A 16,583-nucleotide genomic window follows, 5' to 3' on the forward strand; every position below is an offset into this window, starting at 1 on the left:
GGGCCGGAGGTGGCGATGGGGGGGGGCTGGAGGGAGCGTGTGTGGGGGGGGGGTGTCAGGGGCTGGAGGGAGCGTGGGGGGGGTGGTCAGCGGCTGGGGGGGGGGCTGGGCCGGTGTGGGCGGGTCAGAGTCTTGGGGTGGGGCCTGGGCGGGAGGGTCAGGGAATTGAAGTGAAGCTGATCTTATCTGTGCCCCTTCCTGGTAGGAGCCACCTGTGGGGACCATGGCCCAGGGACTCCTCTCCCCACAGGGGCTGTTCTCTGATGAGGAAGTCACAGCCTCGCCCCTGCTCGAATCCACAGCGGCGGAGTTTGGGTCCGGCCTGCGCAAAGATTTGCTATCTGATTTCTCTGCTATTTCCCCAAGCCTGGGGGGATCCCAGCAGGTGAGTGGGTTGTAGAAAGGTGGAGTGTTGTTAAGGCTGCTAAACTATTACAACTACTTAATGCTTTTGTTTTTGGAGCTTTGATGTTCTCACCACTAGCAGCGAGCATAGCCTGCTAATTTAGCAGACCTCCATGGCTCTTGTAGAGAGAGACCACAAGCGCAGTTCTGTGATAAAGGCACTTTTCCAGGTTTATTGCCCTTAGTGCACAGTTCTAATGACTTGCACAAGTACATTAACACAAGTGCCCCGTGGCACAGGGTGACTTAGTTAGCAGTGGGAATTTTTTGCTTCTCCCTTGGCCACACAAAGAATTAAGGCAAGCTACCCTGACATTTATAGACTGAGACAAACAACTTATGTACCACCTTGCGTGCTTTATGATGTTTATTATCTCCCCTTGTTCCTGATAGTTTTTAAAAAACTTTCTTATATATTGTTTTGTCAAACCATCTTTTTAGTACTAGATTAGGATGTACATGTACTAGCTTTTTGAAATTTACATAAATATTTAGTGCCTAGTACTTCTTAAAAATGTCTGTTTTAGCAACACTAGCAGCAACTTTGCCAAGTTTATGTATTGGGCAGTAAACTTGTAAGCAATTGCTTTAACACTGCTTGAATGGCCTAACTTTGGTTTACAGCCTTTGGTTCCGGCCTCAGCGGGCCTAGTGCTCTGGGCTCTCTTTCTCTAGTTCATGGGTCAGAGATCTGACCTACTGATGACTCACTTGTGGATGGGGCTACACATTGAGCTTTGGCTTGCTTTCTGCACCAACAGGTTAAAATACCAGCCCTACAGAGGGGGAACCAATCCAGGGGTCACAGCTGGAGTCGTAGTCCAGGAACCAAGCCAGGGGTTTTTAACCTTTATGCTGAAAGTGTTCCCAATTAATATTAAATGACTAAGATAAGGGTGTAATCAAACCCAACTCAGTTTTCAGGTTCAAGCCTCTCAGTTGGTTACCAAAAACTTATTTAATGGAGGACCACTAAGTGACACTTCGAATTATGCAGCCAAAGTTTGCTTAATTAATTTTTCTTTTTAACAAACAGGCATGCAATTACCACTTAAACTAATGATACTGTTCTACTCTCACTTAAAGATAGAATGGTGAACCAATGCGTGATCAGTCCACTAACAGTGAAGTACAGCCTTATAAACCTGGAACCTAACAGTACCATTTTGATAACTGGGGCTCCTTGCAATTTAGCAAGGCTACTCCTTTTATACTGTAATACTAATTAACATTAAACTGCTCTTTACCATAATTCTATTTCTATTATCTTATTGGTTTTTTTTTTATTACACATTATTTAAATTAACATCTGCACCAATGTCCTTCCCATACTATCAATTAGATAGCATTTTAATAAATTCATAATTCTCAAAAACCTTATAACCAAAACATAACCCTGGGTCATACACTTGCTAACTTTTATTTTCCCATAACAGTTTGTCTCCCAATTTACCTCTAGCTTTCTCACAGTAGCAACTTCAGTTTCTCATACTCCTCTACACTTATGCCAAAAACCTAACTTCTACTTATTTCTTCATCTAAACCATCCTACAGGCCAGAGCCAGAATAAGAGTCCAGGGATCAAACAAGAGTCAGATCTGATACACCCACCAGTCAGGAAGTCATTCAGTTGCTCAGTCAACTTCCTGTGCCTCCTTCTGGCTTAAATAGTATGGTCTGGCCACAGGGGCCATCATTGTCCCCAATCAGGATCCATGTGGGTGGTGCCTCTGGTGGGGTGAGAGTTGTGCTAGTCCCTCACTTCCAGTACTGCTGGATGAGCTGCCAAGTGGCTGCCTGGGAACCCAGTGGATATGCCTGAGCAAGCTGATTTTTTTGAGCTTCTGGAGCACTTGAGGCTGATGCTGGAGCAGGTACCAGTAAAGTGCCCAGAAGCTTCTGAGGCCTGGGACCTATGAGCTACCTGTGCTACATGCTGTGGTTCCCATTGGTGCACTGAATTTGACAGAACTTTCTGGTACGTCCACTGTGGTTGATGTATCTAATCTGTGTGGGGTTCTGCAGGCTGCATCTGAGGACAATAATGGGAAAGTGAAGGTGTATCTGAGAGTTCGGCCCCTGAAGCCATCTGAGCTGGAGAAACAGGAAGATCAGGTGAGAGCCTGGGGCCAAGCAGGAGCTGCATGTGGCAAATACATGAATCCATTTCTCCAACCTACCGGGAACAGGGTGGTGGTTCTGCAAGTGGAGGATTCCATAACCTCATGCTGTGTCTGTGTGGTGGAGTCACGGATTGGGGGGAGATTTCTCTTCTGAGCCACTGTGATGATGGAGTTTTATTTGTACCCCTCAGGGCTGCGTCTGTATTGAGAATTCAGAGACACTCCTTCTGAGAGCGCCCCAGGAATCTTTCACCATGCGGAGCACTGCACGGGGGGTAGGCCAGGCAGTGCATAAATTCACCTTCACCCAGGTAGGTGCTCAGGCCCAGATCATGCAACCCGCCTTGGAGGGGTTTGTTTCTCTTTCTTTAAAGAACCATGTAACTATAAATGTACTGGATCAAGCATAACTGGCAGCCTGTGCTCAGAAAAGGCTGGGACTGGAATAGCTGACAGGGCTGTGTGTCAGTCTTGAAGGGTATTGGCAAAGAGGAAGGGAGGGAAGGGCAGCCCTGGAATAGCAGTGGGTGCTGCAGCCAAGGGAGGGAAGCCACTATGTGGTGTCATTCTTGCTCCCCTGTGGCATTTGTGGTTGCAGATCTTTGGGGCGGAGGTGGGGCAGAAGGCATTCTTTGATGAAACGATGGGCGAAGTGCTGAAGGATGTACTCCATGGGCAGAACTGGCTGGTTTACACCTATGGCATCACCAACTCTGGGAAGACACACACCATCCAGGGTAAGAGGAGCCCTTGCTATGCAGTGACGGGTTGATGATATCTGCCTGTATGTGTGCTCAGCTTGCTGCTGCTCTCTTCTCCAGGGAGCAGCAAAGATGGTGGGATCCTGCCTCGCTCCCTAGCTGTCATCTTTAATAGTGTAGCGGATCGGCTCTACCAGGCTATGGATCTGAAGCCCTCGCTTTCCAGTGAGGTGACCTGGCTGGACAGCAAACAGGTGCATCAGGAGGAGACCAAGAAGCTGGCCCTGCTGTGCGGGGGGCTGCGGGAGGTGAGCATCCCGTCTGGGTCTCAGGGCAGGTACGAGAGCATCCTGGTTGTGTCTGACTCACACTGTCCATGGTTTTCCAGGAGGAAGTGCTGACTCCACTGAAGAGGAGCCACAGTGCCGAGTCCCAGCTCCAGGCTGCCACGAGTGTCAGTTTTGACAGTGGGGTTGGTGGCCTCTCTTCTACCAGCCAGTTTGCCAACCAGTCGAGCAGCAGCCAGCTGGAAGGTATGTCTAGCGCCCTGCTGTCCTGTGCCACCCATTCCTGGATTGGGGAGGAGTGGATTTTGCACCCTTGTTATTGGATAGTTGCACTGTGGGAGGGGCAGTACGAATTCTGCATTCTCTGGGGCTCCCTGTTTCTTTGGGGGGAAGCTCTGTGTTTGGGGAATTTTGGGCTGTGAATGCCTCTCTTCTCTGTTCTGTACGTTGCCCACCTGTGTCATCCTGGGGCAACAATCAACATGAAAGAAATAGACACGCCCCTCTCACAAGGGGGTACCCACCTGAGCAGCTGAGTGTTCCACCACACCCGGCTGGCCAATGGCTTGGGCTCTGTCAGGCTACCAAGGAAGCAGGCTCTAGAGCTGAGGGGCCCCACTGAAAGCATTTGTCCCCTAGACTGGGAAACCTAGGGACAGTCAGCTGATCTCATCTGATAGACTTGAACACAAGGAGAGTAGGGAGTCTTAGGTAGCCAGGACCAAAGCCATAGAGGGATCCAGTATAGAAGGTTGTGTGCTCCCCCGTTTCTCCAGATCAGAGACAGGCATGTAGGAAGTTCTTGACAAGAGAAAGATGCGAGAGCTAAGTGGATACCTAGCATATCCTGGCTTGAAGTCCATGTTGAGGGTGGGGAGTCCCAGGCAGGGCATATGGAGTGCATTTGGGGCTGGGGTAAAGAGTTTGTTGGGCGAGGGGGTGTCTGCAGCCTCTCCCAGTCCCAAGCTATTCAGCTGGGATATGCCGGGCCCTGCTGCAATCACTACCATCCTTTTTACCTCTCCCTCCCAGAGCTGGGTCCTCGCTGGGCTGACCCAGACCGCATCTCGCTCCTCACCCCGGGGGATGTGCAGGTCTCCATCTGGGTCTCCTTCTTTGAGATTTACAATGAGCAGATCTATGACTTGCTGGAGATGCCTTTGCCTGGCCAGAACCGCAAAAGGCAGACGCTGCGGCTGTGTGAAGACCAGACTGGCAGCCCCTATGTGAAAGGTAGATCTACCCAGTCTCGCCCTGGGTTGGGCTCTGGGGACATCTAGGGAAGGGTCCTGCCAGCTCAAGTTTGGACTGAAGGAGCTATAGCCTGAGGGGGTGACAAAGCAGTAACTTGGGTGTGGAGGGTGTGATGTATGTGGAGAGGGGCACTAATGGGGAAGGGAGCGTGCTCTGTGGTATCTTATACCCAGTCAGCTGCTCCTCTCGGTTGGGCTGTCGAGTTAATGTTTCGTCCCCTCAATGGAGAATGTTGGAGCTCGGACTGGCTCCTGGTAATGGAGCCTGGGCTGAGGTAAGGAGTCCCTCCCTGGGAGGGCAACCCTGCTCTCTGTCACTGTCCCACTTGCCTGGCGTGACCTGTGTCTGCTCTTTCAGATCTGAACTGGATCAATGTCCAAGATGCTGATGAGGCCTGGAAGCTCCTGAAACTGGGTCGGAAAAACCAGAGCTTTGCCTGCACCCACTTGAATGAGAACTCCAGCCGCAGGTCTGCGACAGGGAAGAGGATTGGTCTGGTGTGGTGGTGGTCTTATTCTGAGGCTGGGAGCTATGGGACTGGGGTGTTTTCCAGGAGCATTTGATGCATGTTCCTTTCAAACTTCTTTTGTCCTTGCTCCCTGCAGTCACAGCATCTTCTCCATTCGTATTCTGCACTTACAGGGAAGCAGCAGTGAGATGCTCCCCAAAATCAGCGAGTGAGTCCTGCACTTCTTTGTATGGGGCACGGAGGTTGGGGGCTCCTGGGCTCCTGTAGGCTCAGAGTTCTCACATCTTTGCTGCTGTTAAGGATATCTGGGGTCTTCTGAAGGTCACTCGGTGGGGTTACTGGGAAGGAGCTCTTGTTCCCATTGCGCAGCTTGAGGTTGACAATGCGGGGTGGGGGGGACACAGGGGAACTGCTATGAGAGGTGTTGGAAAGCACCATCTGAGTCACCGGGACCCCACTGAATTGGTGTGAATATGGGTGTCTTGCTCCCATCTCAGGGGTGTGGGGTTCCCTGTGGTTGAGCTGCTGTTAATGGATTTGCCTACCAGCGATGTAATTAACTACAAATGTGATTGGTTCTGTGCTTGGAAAGCAGCTGCCAGCTGGGGATCAGGGATTTCTGGCTGTCTTGGCCCCGCATCCTGATTTTGGTGGCAGTGTTGACTGGCCCAGTTTAATAGCCTCTAGGTTTGTGATGACAGCTGCCCAAGCAGCTTCTGCACCTACTCAAGGAAATTGGAAGACGGGCTTTTAAGGGGAGGGTTAGCTTAGAGCAGGGAATGTTTGGAGTGTGGGGTTGGGGCAGGGCCAATGGGACCAGATCACAGATATCTCCCTGGGCTTCCCTCAGGTTGTCCCTGTGTGACCTCGCTGGCTCAGAGCGCTGCAAGAACCAGAAAAGCGGGGACCGCATGAAGGAGGCAAATAACATCAACACCTCCCTGCACACACTCGGCCGCTGCATCGCTGCCCTCCGCCAGAACCAGCAGTCCAAGTGAGTGTGCACAGGAGACCGGGGGAAGAAGGGGATTCCCCAGGTGCTTGACTGTTGGGCTTAGCAGGTTCTCCTCTCTCCCTGCAGGCTGAAGCAGAGTGTTGTTCCCTTCCGGGACAGCAAGCTGACCCGTGTGTTTCAAGGCTTCTTCACGGGGCGTGGGCGTTCCTGCATGATCGTCAACATTAACCAGTGCGCATCCACATATGACGAGACCCTGCATGTGGCCAAGTTCTCGGCCATAGCCAGCCAGGTCAGTGCCTAGGGGCCACGGTGCCCAGTAGTGCAGAAGTCGCTCTGGATCTTCCAAGAGCCTGCATCTCAGGACTCCCTAGGGTTAGGGTTAAGGTCCTATGGGAACAGGTTGCTTCCTTTCACCTTTGGGGGCGTGGGGAAGGAAGCAGTGTACCTGGTGGAGTACACTGCCTCTAGAGCATTCCTAGACCCTGCTAACCTGAAGAACAAGACAATGGCTGGGGAAAACAGTCGCCTACAGGCCACTCTGGTCCACAGTCCTTGTGAGGTCATAACTGTGGACTTTTGTTTTCTCTTCAGCTTGTTCAAGCTCCTCCCACAAAGCTGGCACTGCCGTCTATGCAATCATTAATCAAGGAACACAGCAGGCGAGACAGTAGGAGTTTAGGGGCAGGCTCAAAGCAAGAAGTGGAGCCTGATGAAGAGAGTGAGGACGATGCAGAAGTGTCCATGTATGATAGGGAGGTGGGTGATGGTTTATCTCCTACCCTGTGAAGCCACCCTGACCTGCAGGGATGAGTCTGTCTAAGCCTGTGGGAGCAGGGAGGTGGGACTGGGGCTCAGGCACTGTAAATTGGGAACGGGAACTTTAATATACCTATCTCATAGAGCTGGAAGGGACCTTGAAAGGTCATTGAGTCCAGTCCCCTGCCTTCACAGCAGGGCCAAGTACCATCCCTGACAGATTTTATTTGCCCCAGATCCCTAAATGGCCCCCTCAAGGATTGAACTCACAACCCTGGGTTTAGCAGGCCAATGCTCAAACCACTGAGCTATCCCTCCCCCCAGCTCAACATGGTTGCTAGCACAACTATTGAATCAGTGAATACGGGGAGGGTCAGAGAACCATTCGTACTAAGCCTCAGGCTCTCTCAATGCACAAAGGACACTTGCATCTGTGTCTCAAATCAGCTTGGACATGACACTGTCCCATAAGTGGAGTATCTGCTGAAGGGGAAAGGGCAACAGCTGACAGCGAAGGGCTACTGGAACTTGTGGAGTTGGCTTCATTTAAAAATCTGACCATTGGGAAAAGGGTACTAAGCAGCAGATCCACTGACTCCAAGTGACGTGAAATTGGGAGGAATTGCAAATCCTAGTGAGGACAAATAATGCACAGTAAGAATGATACTCGGCCCTTCACAAAGCGGGGAGTGAACAGTAATTCAGTGGCAGAACCGAGATCAAGGGCCAGCCCAGTGAAACCTCTACTGTGCCAGGGAAACCTTTTCTATGCTTGGATTCCCTGATGCACAAGCATAAGTAGAAGGCTCACGTTGTTTTGTGCCCTCCTTGCAGGACCTTCCGCGAGCAGTGGAGGTCCTGTGGGATCTGCTGGTGCAGGAGCGGCAGGACAGGCTGCACCTGGAAATGCGCCTCCGTGAGGAGCTCTGCAATGAGATGCTAGAGCAGCTGCAACAGAAGGAGCAGTGGTGCAGGTACTGTCATACTGCAAGGGAAATGGGAACTCCTCCCTGCTAATCACCCCTCAACTCTGAGCCTCCCCTATACATCTCTGATCTGGTACACATGGCATCAATGTCACATTGTGCCTTCTCTCTGCAGCCAACACTTGGACACGCAGAAGGAGCTACTGGAGGAACTATATGAGGATAAGCTGAACAATCTGAAGGAGTCAATGACTGATTATTACCAGGAGAGGATTCAGGTATGTGTGTGTATGTGGGGGGAAATGGACCCACTGTAGAGAAGGGGCATGAGGAAACCAGGCTTGGGAGCAGAGCCAGAGACGTGAGAAGAGCTTGTCTGAGCCCAGGAATCTTCTGCTGTGACTCTCACACTAGCAAGGCTTTCCAGCCTCCCATTTGGTGCTTTTATGTGACCGCTCCAATTGTATCTTCTGCTCCTCCCTAAAGGCCTTGGGCTCTGGCTAGAGCCCTCTAGTCCCCAGTTCCAACTTCTTGGCTGCTGGTTTATGTAGCACAGCGTCAAGGTCTGCTTGGGCCTAATTTTTGGGCCCAAACTGGACCGAAACTTAAGCAAGTTGAGTTATCACTGGACCTGACCCTGAACTGGAGTTGCATTCACCACTATCTCCTGCCCTGGAGTCAGCATGCTAGGAGCTGCTGTGCGTGCTCTGTGAAGTGAGAGGCGCTGAGACTCCTTGGTACACTCGCTCCATAGCACACGCAGTGCAGCAAGGGGGTGGCGGCGGGCAGGAGCAGAGCACACAGCTGTCACTGACCCACACTTGAGAGGGTCTAGTTGTTTACCCACCTGAACCAGACTCGACACTTGTCGTCAGGTCCCATTTGGTTGCAGGGCTCTAGCACAGCCACTGCTGGGCAAGGGCTAACAGGCGGCCAGTTGATGAAAAACAGCATCTTTGCTTCCTGTGTTGAGTATGTTGCAAACACACCCTCCATTCTTAGTGTAAATTCTGGAGAAAATAGTAAAATTGACAGATTGTTGAGGAGTGGTAGATTTTCCCCCCCACCTATTCTTATTGGCGGCGATGGTGGGTAGCTACAGAACTGTTTGGCTTCATTCCATGGAGCAGGCAGGTGTTTGGGGATATGCTGCAGACCCCTCTCGAAGGTGCAGACCTTTAAAATGCCCAGCTGGGAGTGTTGATTACAATGTAGTGAACTACAGCCCACATGCCACTTAGGCTTCCTGGTGGGAAAGTTTGGCACTCTTCCCAGCAAAGGGGCTTGGCTCTGAGCAACTCTGCCCTTCCTCCGCAGGAGCGCGATGAAAAGATTGAAGAGCTGGAGTCTGCTCTGCAGGAGGCAAAGCTGCAGTCCGAGGCCCTGGAGAGGAAGCAGCAGGAGCAGCCCCTGCGCAGATCAAAACGAGTGGTAGCTTCATCCACTCTGCAGCAGGAGCTGCTGGAAGTTAAAGCCACGCTGGAGCAGTGTCAATCAGAGCTGACCACTACTACTGCAGGTGTGGCATGGGTGGCTCTGAATTGGGCCTGGGCTCTCCTCAGAGCTCGGATTAGAAATGTGCTCAGGGCAGTGGGACTGGGAGTCTTGAGACCAGAGTTCTAGTCCCAGCTCTACCATGTGACCAGCCACTTCACTTCTCTGTGCTGCTACTTCTCCACCACCCTTTATTGATTTAGATAAAGTTGGTGTTTGGGGCAGAGACTCTCCCTATATGTACATATAGTGCCTAGCATATTTGGGGCCTCTAGACACTGCAAATAAGAGGAGGGGGGAGGGGGTAGAGTTAAGAGAAGAAATTTCCCTCACCCAACTAAAAGGAGAAGCCATGAGTATGAGGAGTCTCAAATGGAGCAGTTCTAGATCTGAACTGCCTGACCTGTGCACTTCTAAAGTTTTGGTTCAGTGTACCTGTGGCTGCTTTCAGTTGTTTCACAGGGCCCTGGATTATACACAACCTAGATCTCTGTGCTGGGATATGTGCATGAGATGTTTTTTTCCACTCTGCTCCTGGTTGTTTTCAGAGTTGCACAGGTACCAGAAGCTGCTGGAGCCACCTCCTTCTGCCAGACCCCTCACTGTGGATGTGGACAGGAAGCTGGAGGATGGACAAAAGGTAACTGCACCCCTGTGAGGATATAGGAATTCCTTTGGAGGGCTCTTACCAGTTCACAATGAGCACTGTGTATTTCACTATCACCTGTTTAGTTTCAGCCACATCCTTATAGAAGCCAGTGTTCTGCTGGTAACATTCTCCTCTGGAGTGTGGGATGTATTGCCTCCCCAATTGTTCAGGGAGCTGCTGTACTAACCCCTGCTCCAGTGGGATCTTTGAGGGGTGAGATGTAGGTCAGGGCTGCTGTGGTATGGCTTTGCCTCGAGGACTGGGTGTTTGTGTCCTGCCTTGCTAAGTCTCTTGCTTGGACTGAATTTCCCACCCTCCTGCAGAATGTGAAGCTGCTGCGGTCAGAGCTGCAAAGACTTGGAGAGTCCCTCCAGTCTGCAGAGAGAGCATGTTGTCACACCACAAGTGCAGGAAAACTTCGAGAAGCCCTCTGCACCTGTGATGACATCCTGGCTAGACAGGTAATGTGACAATTGCTCTTTGTGGGGACTGCATGGGATTCAGCCTAGGCACTTGAATGTCACCAAAAACGTGGCTGCTTAAATCTACGGAAATATACGTTTATTGGGGGCAGGATGGAGAATAGAAAGGAATTCCATGTCCATTTTCCCCTTCTTTTCTCAGTTGCTGGAGGGCAGATCAGGATCAAGAAAGCCATCAGTTAGTACTGTCCCTTATTAACCGGTTGCTCTACTAACTTATTTTTTTCATGGGATCTGTGTTTGAGCTGCTACATACACAATCTGCTGGAAAAAAACTTTGTTCCCTAACCATACAATTTCCCCCTTGCACCTCTATCTGGGCCTCAGCACAGTAATGGATAGCAACTGTTCCTAGTCCTTTTTATTTACTGGAGGCCCTGGCAATAGCTAGCTATGGTAGAGGTCAACCTGAGGGCAGGGAGGGAAAGTCAGAGGGCAATTTAACTACAGCAGAATGTTGGCAGTGGGGTGGATTCAGCTTTCCCCAGCTGCACTGCCCTCTTGGTCCAACCCAGAGATTGTCAGCGTGCCAAACTAACTGCTGCATCAGGGCCAGCAGGAGCTGCTTGGCACTATATACTCCTCTATAACTGTGAGTGGACTGTTCAACTTCTGGGTGCTTAACAGGGAGTTCCCATCAACTGTGATGGGACCATTGGTGTAGGAGTAAACATTGCTGGCTTCCCCCTCTCAGGACCAAACATTGGCGGAGTTGCAAAACAACATGATGTTGGTGAAGCTAGATCTACGGAAGAAGGCAACCTGTATTGCTGAACAGTACCATACTGTGCAGAAGCTCCAGGCCCCTTCAACATCTACTTTAAAGAAACGCTTCTGTGCGAATAGGGAAAACCTGCAGCCAAGTCAGCCTCCTGGCAAGAAACCCTTCCTGCATGGCTTTCTGTCCCGCTCACCCGCACATCCTCGTATGGCAGAGAGCAGCCCCTATAGCCGCATCCTGCGTGGCCGGCGATCACCAGCACTCAAGGCCCTGCCCTCTAGTAAAAAATATTAAGTGGGTGAGTTGACCCACCAGCGAGGAGTTACTGTCCCTGTCTGTGTGTATAAACTACCCTATTTAGTAATTCTTCACGGGCTTGTGCAAACACTGCATGTGACTCCCAAAGATGGCTTCAGGTAGTCAGGCCAGCTGCTACTCCAGTCTATATGGAACAGGGCCTCAGATCCAACCTGTAACATTATCTTGCCTCTCAACTTGTGTATTCTGTAACATAGGCTATGCATGACAATAAATATACAAACTTATTGTGTTTTACTTGTGCAAAAATCTGCCTGCACTAAACCCAACCCTAGGATCCTCCAGGAACATCACCTGTTTTAGCCTTTCTACAGCCATGTCAGCCTAATGTACCTAAAGTAGATTTGAGCTGCTGCTGTCACCCTGTAGAGACAGGGCCAGGACATAAACCCTTCATCTATATCTACACTGGCATGAGGTGTCTATGCCACCTGACTGGCTGAGAGTTTAGGGGCTAGTTAATTGCAGTGTGGATTTTCAAACTTGGGGACTCTCCCACCTACAGGATCCTAGAACCTAGGCTTAAACAGCCCCTTAGCCAGAGCCACCTGTGGGCTTTTAAGTGCAGCATAGATATACCCTATCAGTCTTACATGTGTAATTGAAATACCTTGCTTCACATCCAATGAGTACTTAGTTCTCAGATGCATTACCAGTTCTTTATTTTCACTTGGAATAAACGTGGGCCCTCCTTTAAGTATTTTTGATGATGCCAGACTGGGCTCTAACCCTCATGAATAGCTTTAGGCTCTCAAAATGAAATAATGACTAACACAGATGTCCCCAATCTGCCTATAGGGCAACTCCGTATGAGTCAGGAGGAGATTCCAGGAAGAATCTGAGGGGAGCGAGGAAAAGATCAGGACCTCACAGAGATCATTTCCCCCCCCTGCACTATTTCTAGCTGTATCTGCTCTGGTCCTACCCCCTGGGGTATTCAGCCTTACTGCAGGAAGCCAGCTTCATCGACTGTAGCCAGGCTTAGGTCTCCCTCACCCATGAGGGAGGGATTCACCCTCAGTCAATGCAGCTGCTCCAACTACTAGAGAGAAAAAAAAATCAGATTACCAGGGACCATTGTGATCGTGTAGTCTGACCTGCATAACACAGCCCATAAAACTTCCCCAAATAATTCCCAGAGCATCTTTTAGAAAAAGGCAAACTGGAATATTTTATAAGAGAGTATCCAGTCCCCAGCTACAGTATCCTCATCTTCTCTTGATGAAGCAGCAAATGCACCTGTCTGTCACTGCAACTGCATAAGGTTTTCCAGGACTTGAAGTACATGGTGGAAATCTTAAACATTCCCCTGAAAGCTCTTCAAGAAGAACTCCACAAGCTCTTAAACATATTGCAATTACTAACCAGCAGGGAGATTAGGCATCCCAACAAACAATGGTCTACTGGAACCCACCAAATCCCTCTGCTATAGGCCTGCTTTCATCTCAACTACTTCTAATACAGCAGACAGAAGGTAAAGTCCCCATAAAGGGATTTGAACAGTTATTCTCATCCTGCAGCTGGCTCTCTTGTACAAGGAGTACATGAGAGAACAAAACAGCAAAGTCACCCCAAGGGGAAAAATGCCCAAGAACTGGATCTTTTCAGCAAGCAATCACATCCTACTCTACATATTGAGACATTGTCTAATTTTGTTGATCAGTTACCTAAGGAGCTGAAACAGCTTAAGGCCAGCTGATTGCTCAAACATCTCTGCAGGCTGCACTGGTCACATGAGACAGCAGGGCATACCAGGGCTACTGCAATGGGAAGGAGGAGGCTGTCATGGCTTCAGTCCTTTGGCTTGCTTACAGAAGTACAATCAAGGGGTAGGCAAACTTTTTTGCCCAAGGGCCACATCTGGGTGGCGAAATTGTAAGCAGGGCCATGAATGTAAGGCTGGGGCAGGGGGTTTGGGTGCAGGAGGGAGTGCAGGGTGCAGGAAGGGGCTCAAGGCAGGGAATTGGGGTGCAGCAGGGGTTGCAAGAGTGCAGGAAGGGGCTCAGGGCAGGAGGTTGGGGGCGGGCTTCGGCCTGGTGCTGCTTACCTCGAGCAGCTCCGGGGTGGCAGTGGCGTGCAGCAGGGCTAAGGCAAGATACCTGTCTGCCCTGACCCTGCGCCGCTCCCAGAAGTGGCCAACCTGTGAAGCAGTGGCTCCTGGGGGTGGCGTTGGGCAGGTGGCCCCACCACATGCTGCCCTTGCCTACGGGCACCACTCCTGAAGCTCCTATTGGCCGTGGTTCCCTGTTCCCAGCCAATGGGAGCTGCGGGGGGGACGAGGGAAGGGGAAGTGCCTGCCTGCCTCCCTCTCCCCCCCCCACCCCGGAGCCACAGGGACATGGTTCCCGCCGTTTCCAGGAGTGGTATGGGGCCAGGCCGGGAGCCTGCCTTAGCCCCACTGTGCCACGGGGCTGGCAATCCCGCGGGCCAGATTGAAAGCCCTGACAGGCCGGATCCAGCCCGCGGGCCATAGTTTTCCCTCCCCTGCATTAGAAGGAAAACCTCTTTAGCAGTGGGACAGAAAGCCCTCCATACTTAGACAGAGTTTTGCCTTTTGCCTGCTTTATACCTCCTACAGTTTTCACTGGATACCGCTAAGGCAAAAGTCTCCGACAACTGGGCACATGGGCGCGCATATACCTAGAATGGAATCAACATGAGGAAGCACTTGAAGAAGAATCTTTATATGTGGCAGCATCCAGAGCGAGATGGTGTTCACCACATGATGCTATTCGGCTGATGTTCAGAACATTCTACTCCAGAGCAGGAAACCCTCAACCAGAAGGACTGGCAGAACTACATGAAACGTGTTTGCTATCTGGCATTTCAGCACCAGCTTTCTCCCTTGACAGCAACACATTAATCACTATTGCACTAGTTGGTAGTCCTGAAGCAACTGGGAATTTCCATTAGCTTTAATAAGAGTCCATTAAGCAGCAATATTAGGCAAGTCACCCTCCTACCCAGGGCCACACTGCATTTTTCCCTCCCTACAATGACAAAATTCCTGACTCTCACATGTTTTCCTCCCAGTTTGAGAGGCCCTGTGGTCCTTTCTGGGATCTTAGTACCAAGAGAAGGGTCCTCGCTTCTGAGCTTACTCCCTTTACTATGTGTCAACGCAAACTCTTAGGCCTGGATGCACAAAAGAAGGTAGGTGCCTAAGCACCAGTTTTAGGTTCCATGGTGATGCACTGCCATTGCATCAGTTAGGAGGTTAGGGGAGATTCAGGCCCTTATGCCAGATCCCCCTGATATGGTGTTTCAAAAGGACAGAGTTACTCTTCGACCTCATCCAAAGTTCCTGTTGAAGGTTATTTCAGAGTTCCAGTTAGCCAGCCCACTCACCACCTGTTTGATTTCCTAAACCTCACTCTATCCCAGGTGAAGTGAAGTTTCACACATTTGATACAGTGAAAGCATTCTGTCTAGACAGAAGATCATTCATAACATGCCCAGGGCAACCTATACCATCATTCTATGTTGTCACAGGTTATCCAAAAAGAGTGTCTGGTTCATAAGAACACGTTATGACTTAGCTACGACAGGCACCCCAACCATTTTAGAACACATTCCTCTAGGGCAGGGGTGGGCAAACTTTTTGGCCTGAGGGCCACAGCAGGGAATAGAAATTGTATGGTGGGCCATGAATGCTCACAAAATTGGGGTTGGGTGCAGGCTCTGGGGTGGGGCTGGAGATGAGGAGTTTGGGGTGTAGGAGGGTGCTCTGTGCTGGGACTGAGGGGTTTGCAGGGCAGGAGGGGGATCAGGGCTGGGGCAGGAAGGGGTGCAGGATCCGGCTGGGGGTGCAGGCTTTAGGGTGGGGCTGGGGGATGAGAGGTTTGGGGTGCAGGAGGGTGCTCCGGGCTGGGATCGAGGGGTATGGAGAGCAGGAGGGGGATCAGGGCTGGGGCAGGGAGTTGGGGCATGGGGAGAGGCTCAGGGGGTGCAGGTTCTGAGCGGCGCTTACCTCAAGCGGCTCCCGGAAGCAGAGCCATGTCCCTTCTCCAGCTCCTACGCGGCGGCTCTGCACGCTGCCCCATCTGCAGGCACCGCCCCTGCAGCTCCCATTGGAGTGCGTAGGAGCCGGAGGGGGACCATGCCACGGCTTCCGAGAGCCATGTTTTACATCCCCCGCCCCAGCCAGAGCAGGACTGAGCTGCTGGTGTGGCTCCCGACCCTGCGCCCCAGCTGCTTGGGGAATACTTCCCTAACTGACATATACACAGCAGCAATGTGGAGATGAGCTACATATTTACCAATGACTGTTCCTTCCTACAGGCCTACAGCTTGGATGCTCATTTTAGAAGGGCTATCCTGCAATCTCTATTCAAGTAGGACTCCGAGTCCTCAGACCCACCCCTAAGAACAGACACCTGCTTGTTAGTCACCAAGTGAGGAATCTGTGTGGATAATCACTCAAAGAAGAACAATTCCTTACCCTACAGTAACTGTGGTTCATGATGTGTTGTCCACTCAGCTTCTAGAGCCTACCCTCCTTCCCCACTATTTCAAAGTCCTATTCCTATGAGATTCCATAATGATGAAGGAACTGAGACAGTTGGAGTAGTTCCACCCTTAATGCCCTTAGATTGGAAGGGCACAAGCTCACCCAGAGAGCAGCCCCAATAGACACTGCTAGCCAAAAAAAACTGTTCTCATGAGCATGGGGCACACATGCACCAAGAGTGGGATCTGCATGGACAATCTCCAGAAGAACCACAGTTACTGTAGGGCAACTGTTCTTTACAGCTCCAGACCGCAAAAACAGGTTTGTTTCTGTTCCAACAATCTTCCCCAGGCTCTGTCCAACAGAATGCCAAGATAAGATGTAAGTGAAGATACTCTACCCTTCTCAAACCTTTATCTTCTGGAATGTGCATAGAAATTCCAACCATTCAGACCAACCAAGCACCTGTAGAAATAGCTCCATAGACTCAGTTTAGAGAATGAAACTGAATAGCAATTGAGTGACTTGGCTGAAGTCAGACTGCAGGTCAATGGTCAAATTGACACTGTTCCAGGCCCATCTAACCACCA

General features: G+C 50.8%; 1 protein-coding gene across 1 annotated transcript; it reads left to right on the forward strand.

Moving 5' to 3' along the window:
- The first annotated feature begins 223 nt into the window (after positions 1-223).
- On the forward strand, positions 224-11,519 carry KIF20A (kinesin family member 20A). Its single transcript, XM_065409826.1, has 18 exons — positions 224-385; positions 2,431-2,520; positions 2,720-2,839; positions 3,127-3,265; positions 3,350-3,537; positions 3,618-3,762; positions 4,549-4,749; positions 5,128-5,239; positions 5,376-5,447; positions 6,090-6,233; positions 6,321-6,486; positions 6,789-6,953; positions 7,788-7,927; positions 8,055-8,157; positions 9,197-9,398; positions 9,922-10,013; positions 10,346-10,483; positions 11,199-11,519. The coding sequence occupies exons 1-18, from the start codon at positions 224-226 to the stop codon at positions 11,517-11,519; spliced, it is 2,700 nt and encodes an 899-aa protein (XP_065265898.1).
- Positions 11,520-16,583: the final 5,064 nt, after the last annotated feature.

The sequence above is a fragment of the Emys orbicularis genome, chromosome 8 (assembly GCF_028017835.1).
Source record: "Emys orbicularis isolate rEmyOrb1 chromosome 8, rEmyOrb1.hap1, whole genome shotgun sequence".
NCBI classification, from domain to species: domain Eukaryota; kingdom Metazoa; phylum Chordata; order Testudines; family Emydidae; genus Emys; species Emys orbicularis.

Bases quoted from the DNA above. Each gene is read 5' to 3' on its own strand.
- KIF20A (XM_065409826.1), top strand. From the start codon at position 224: ATGGCCCAGGGACTCCTCTCCCCACAGGGGCTGTTCTCTGATGAGGAA. The intron at 6,234-6,320 runs GTGAGTGTGCAC...CTCTCCCTGCAG, and splicing joins CGCCAGAACCAGCAGTCCAA to GCTGAAGCAGAGTGTTGTTC. The intron at 6,487-6,788 runs GTCAGTGCCTAG...TTTTCTCTTCAG, and splicing joins TCTCGGCCATAGCCAGCCAG to CTTGTTCAAGCTCCTCCCAC.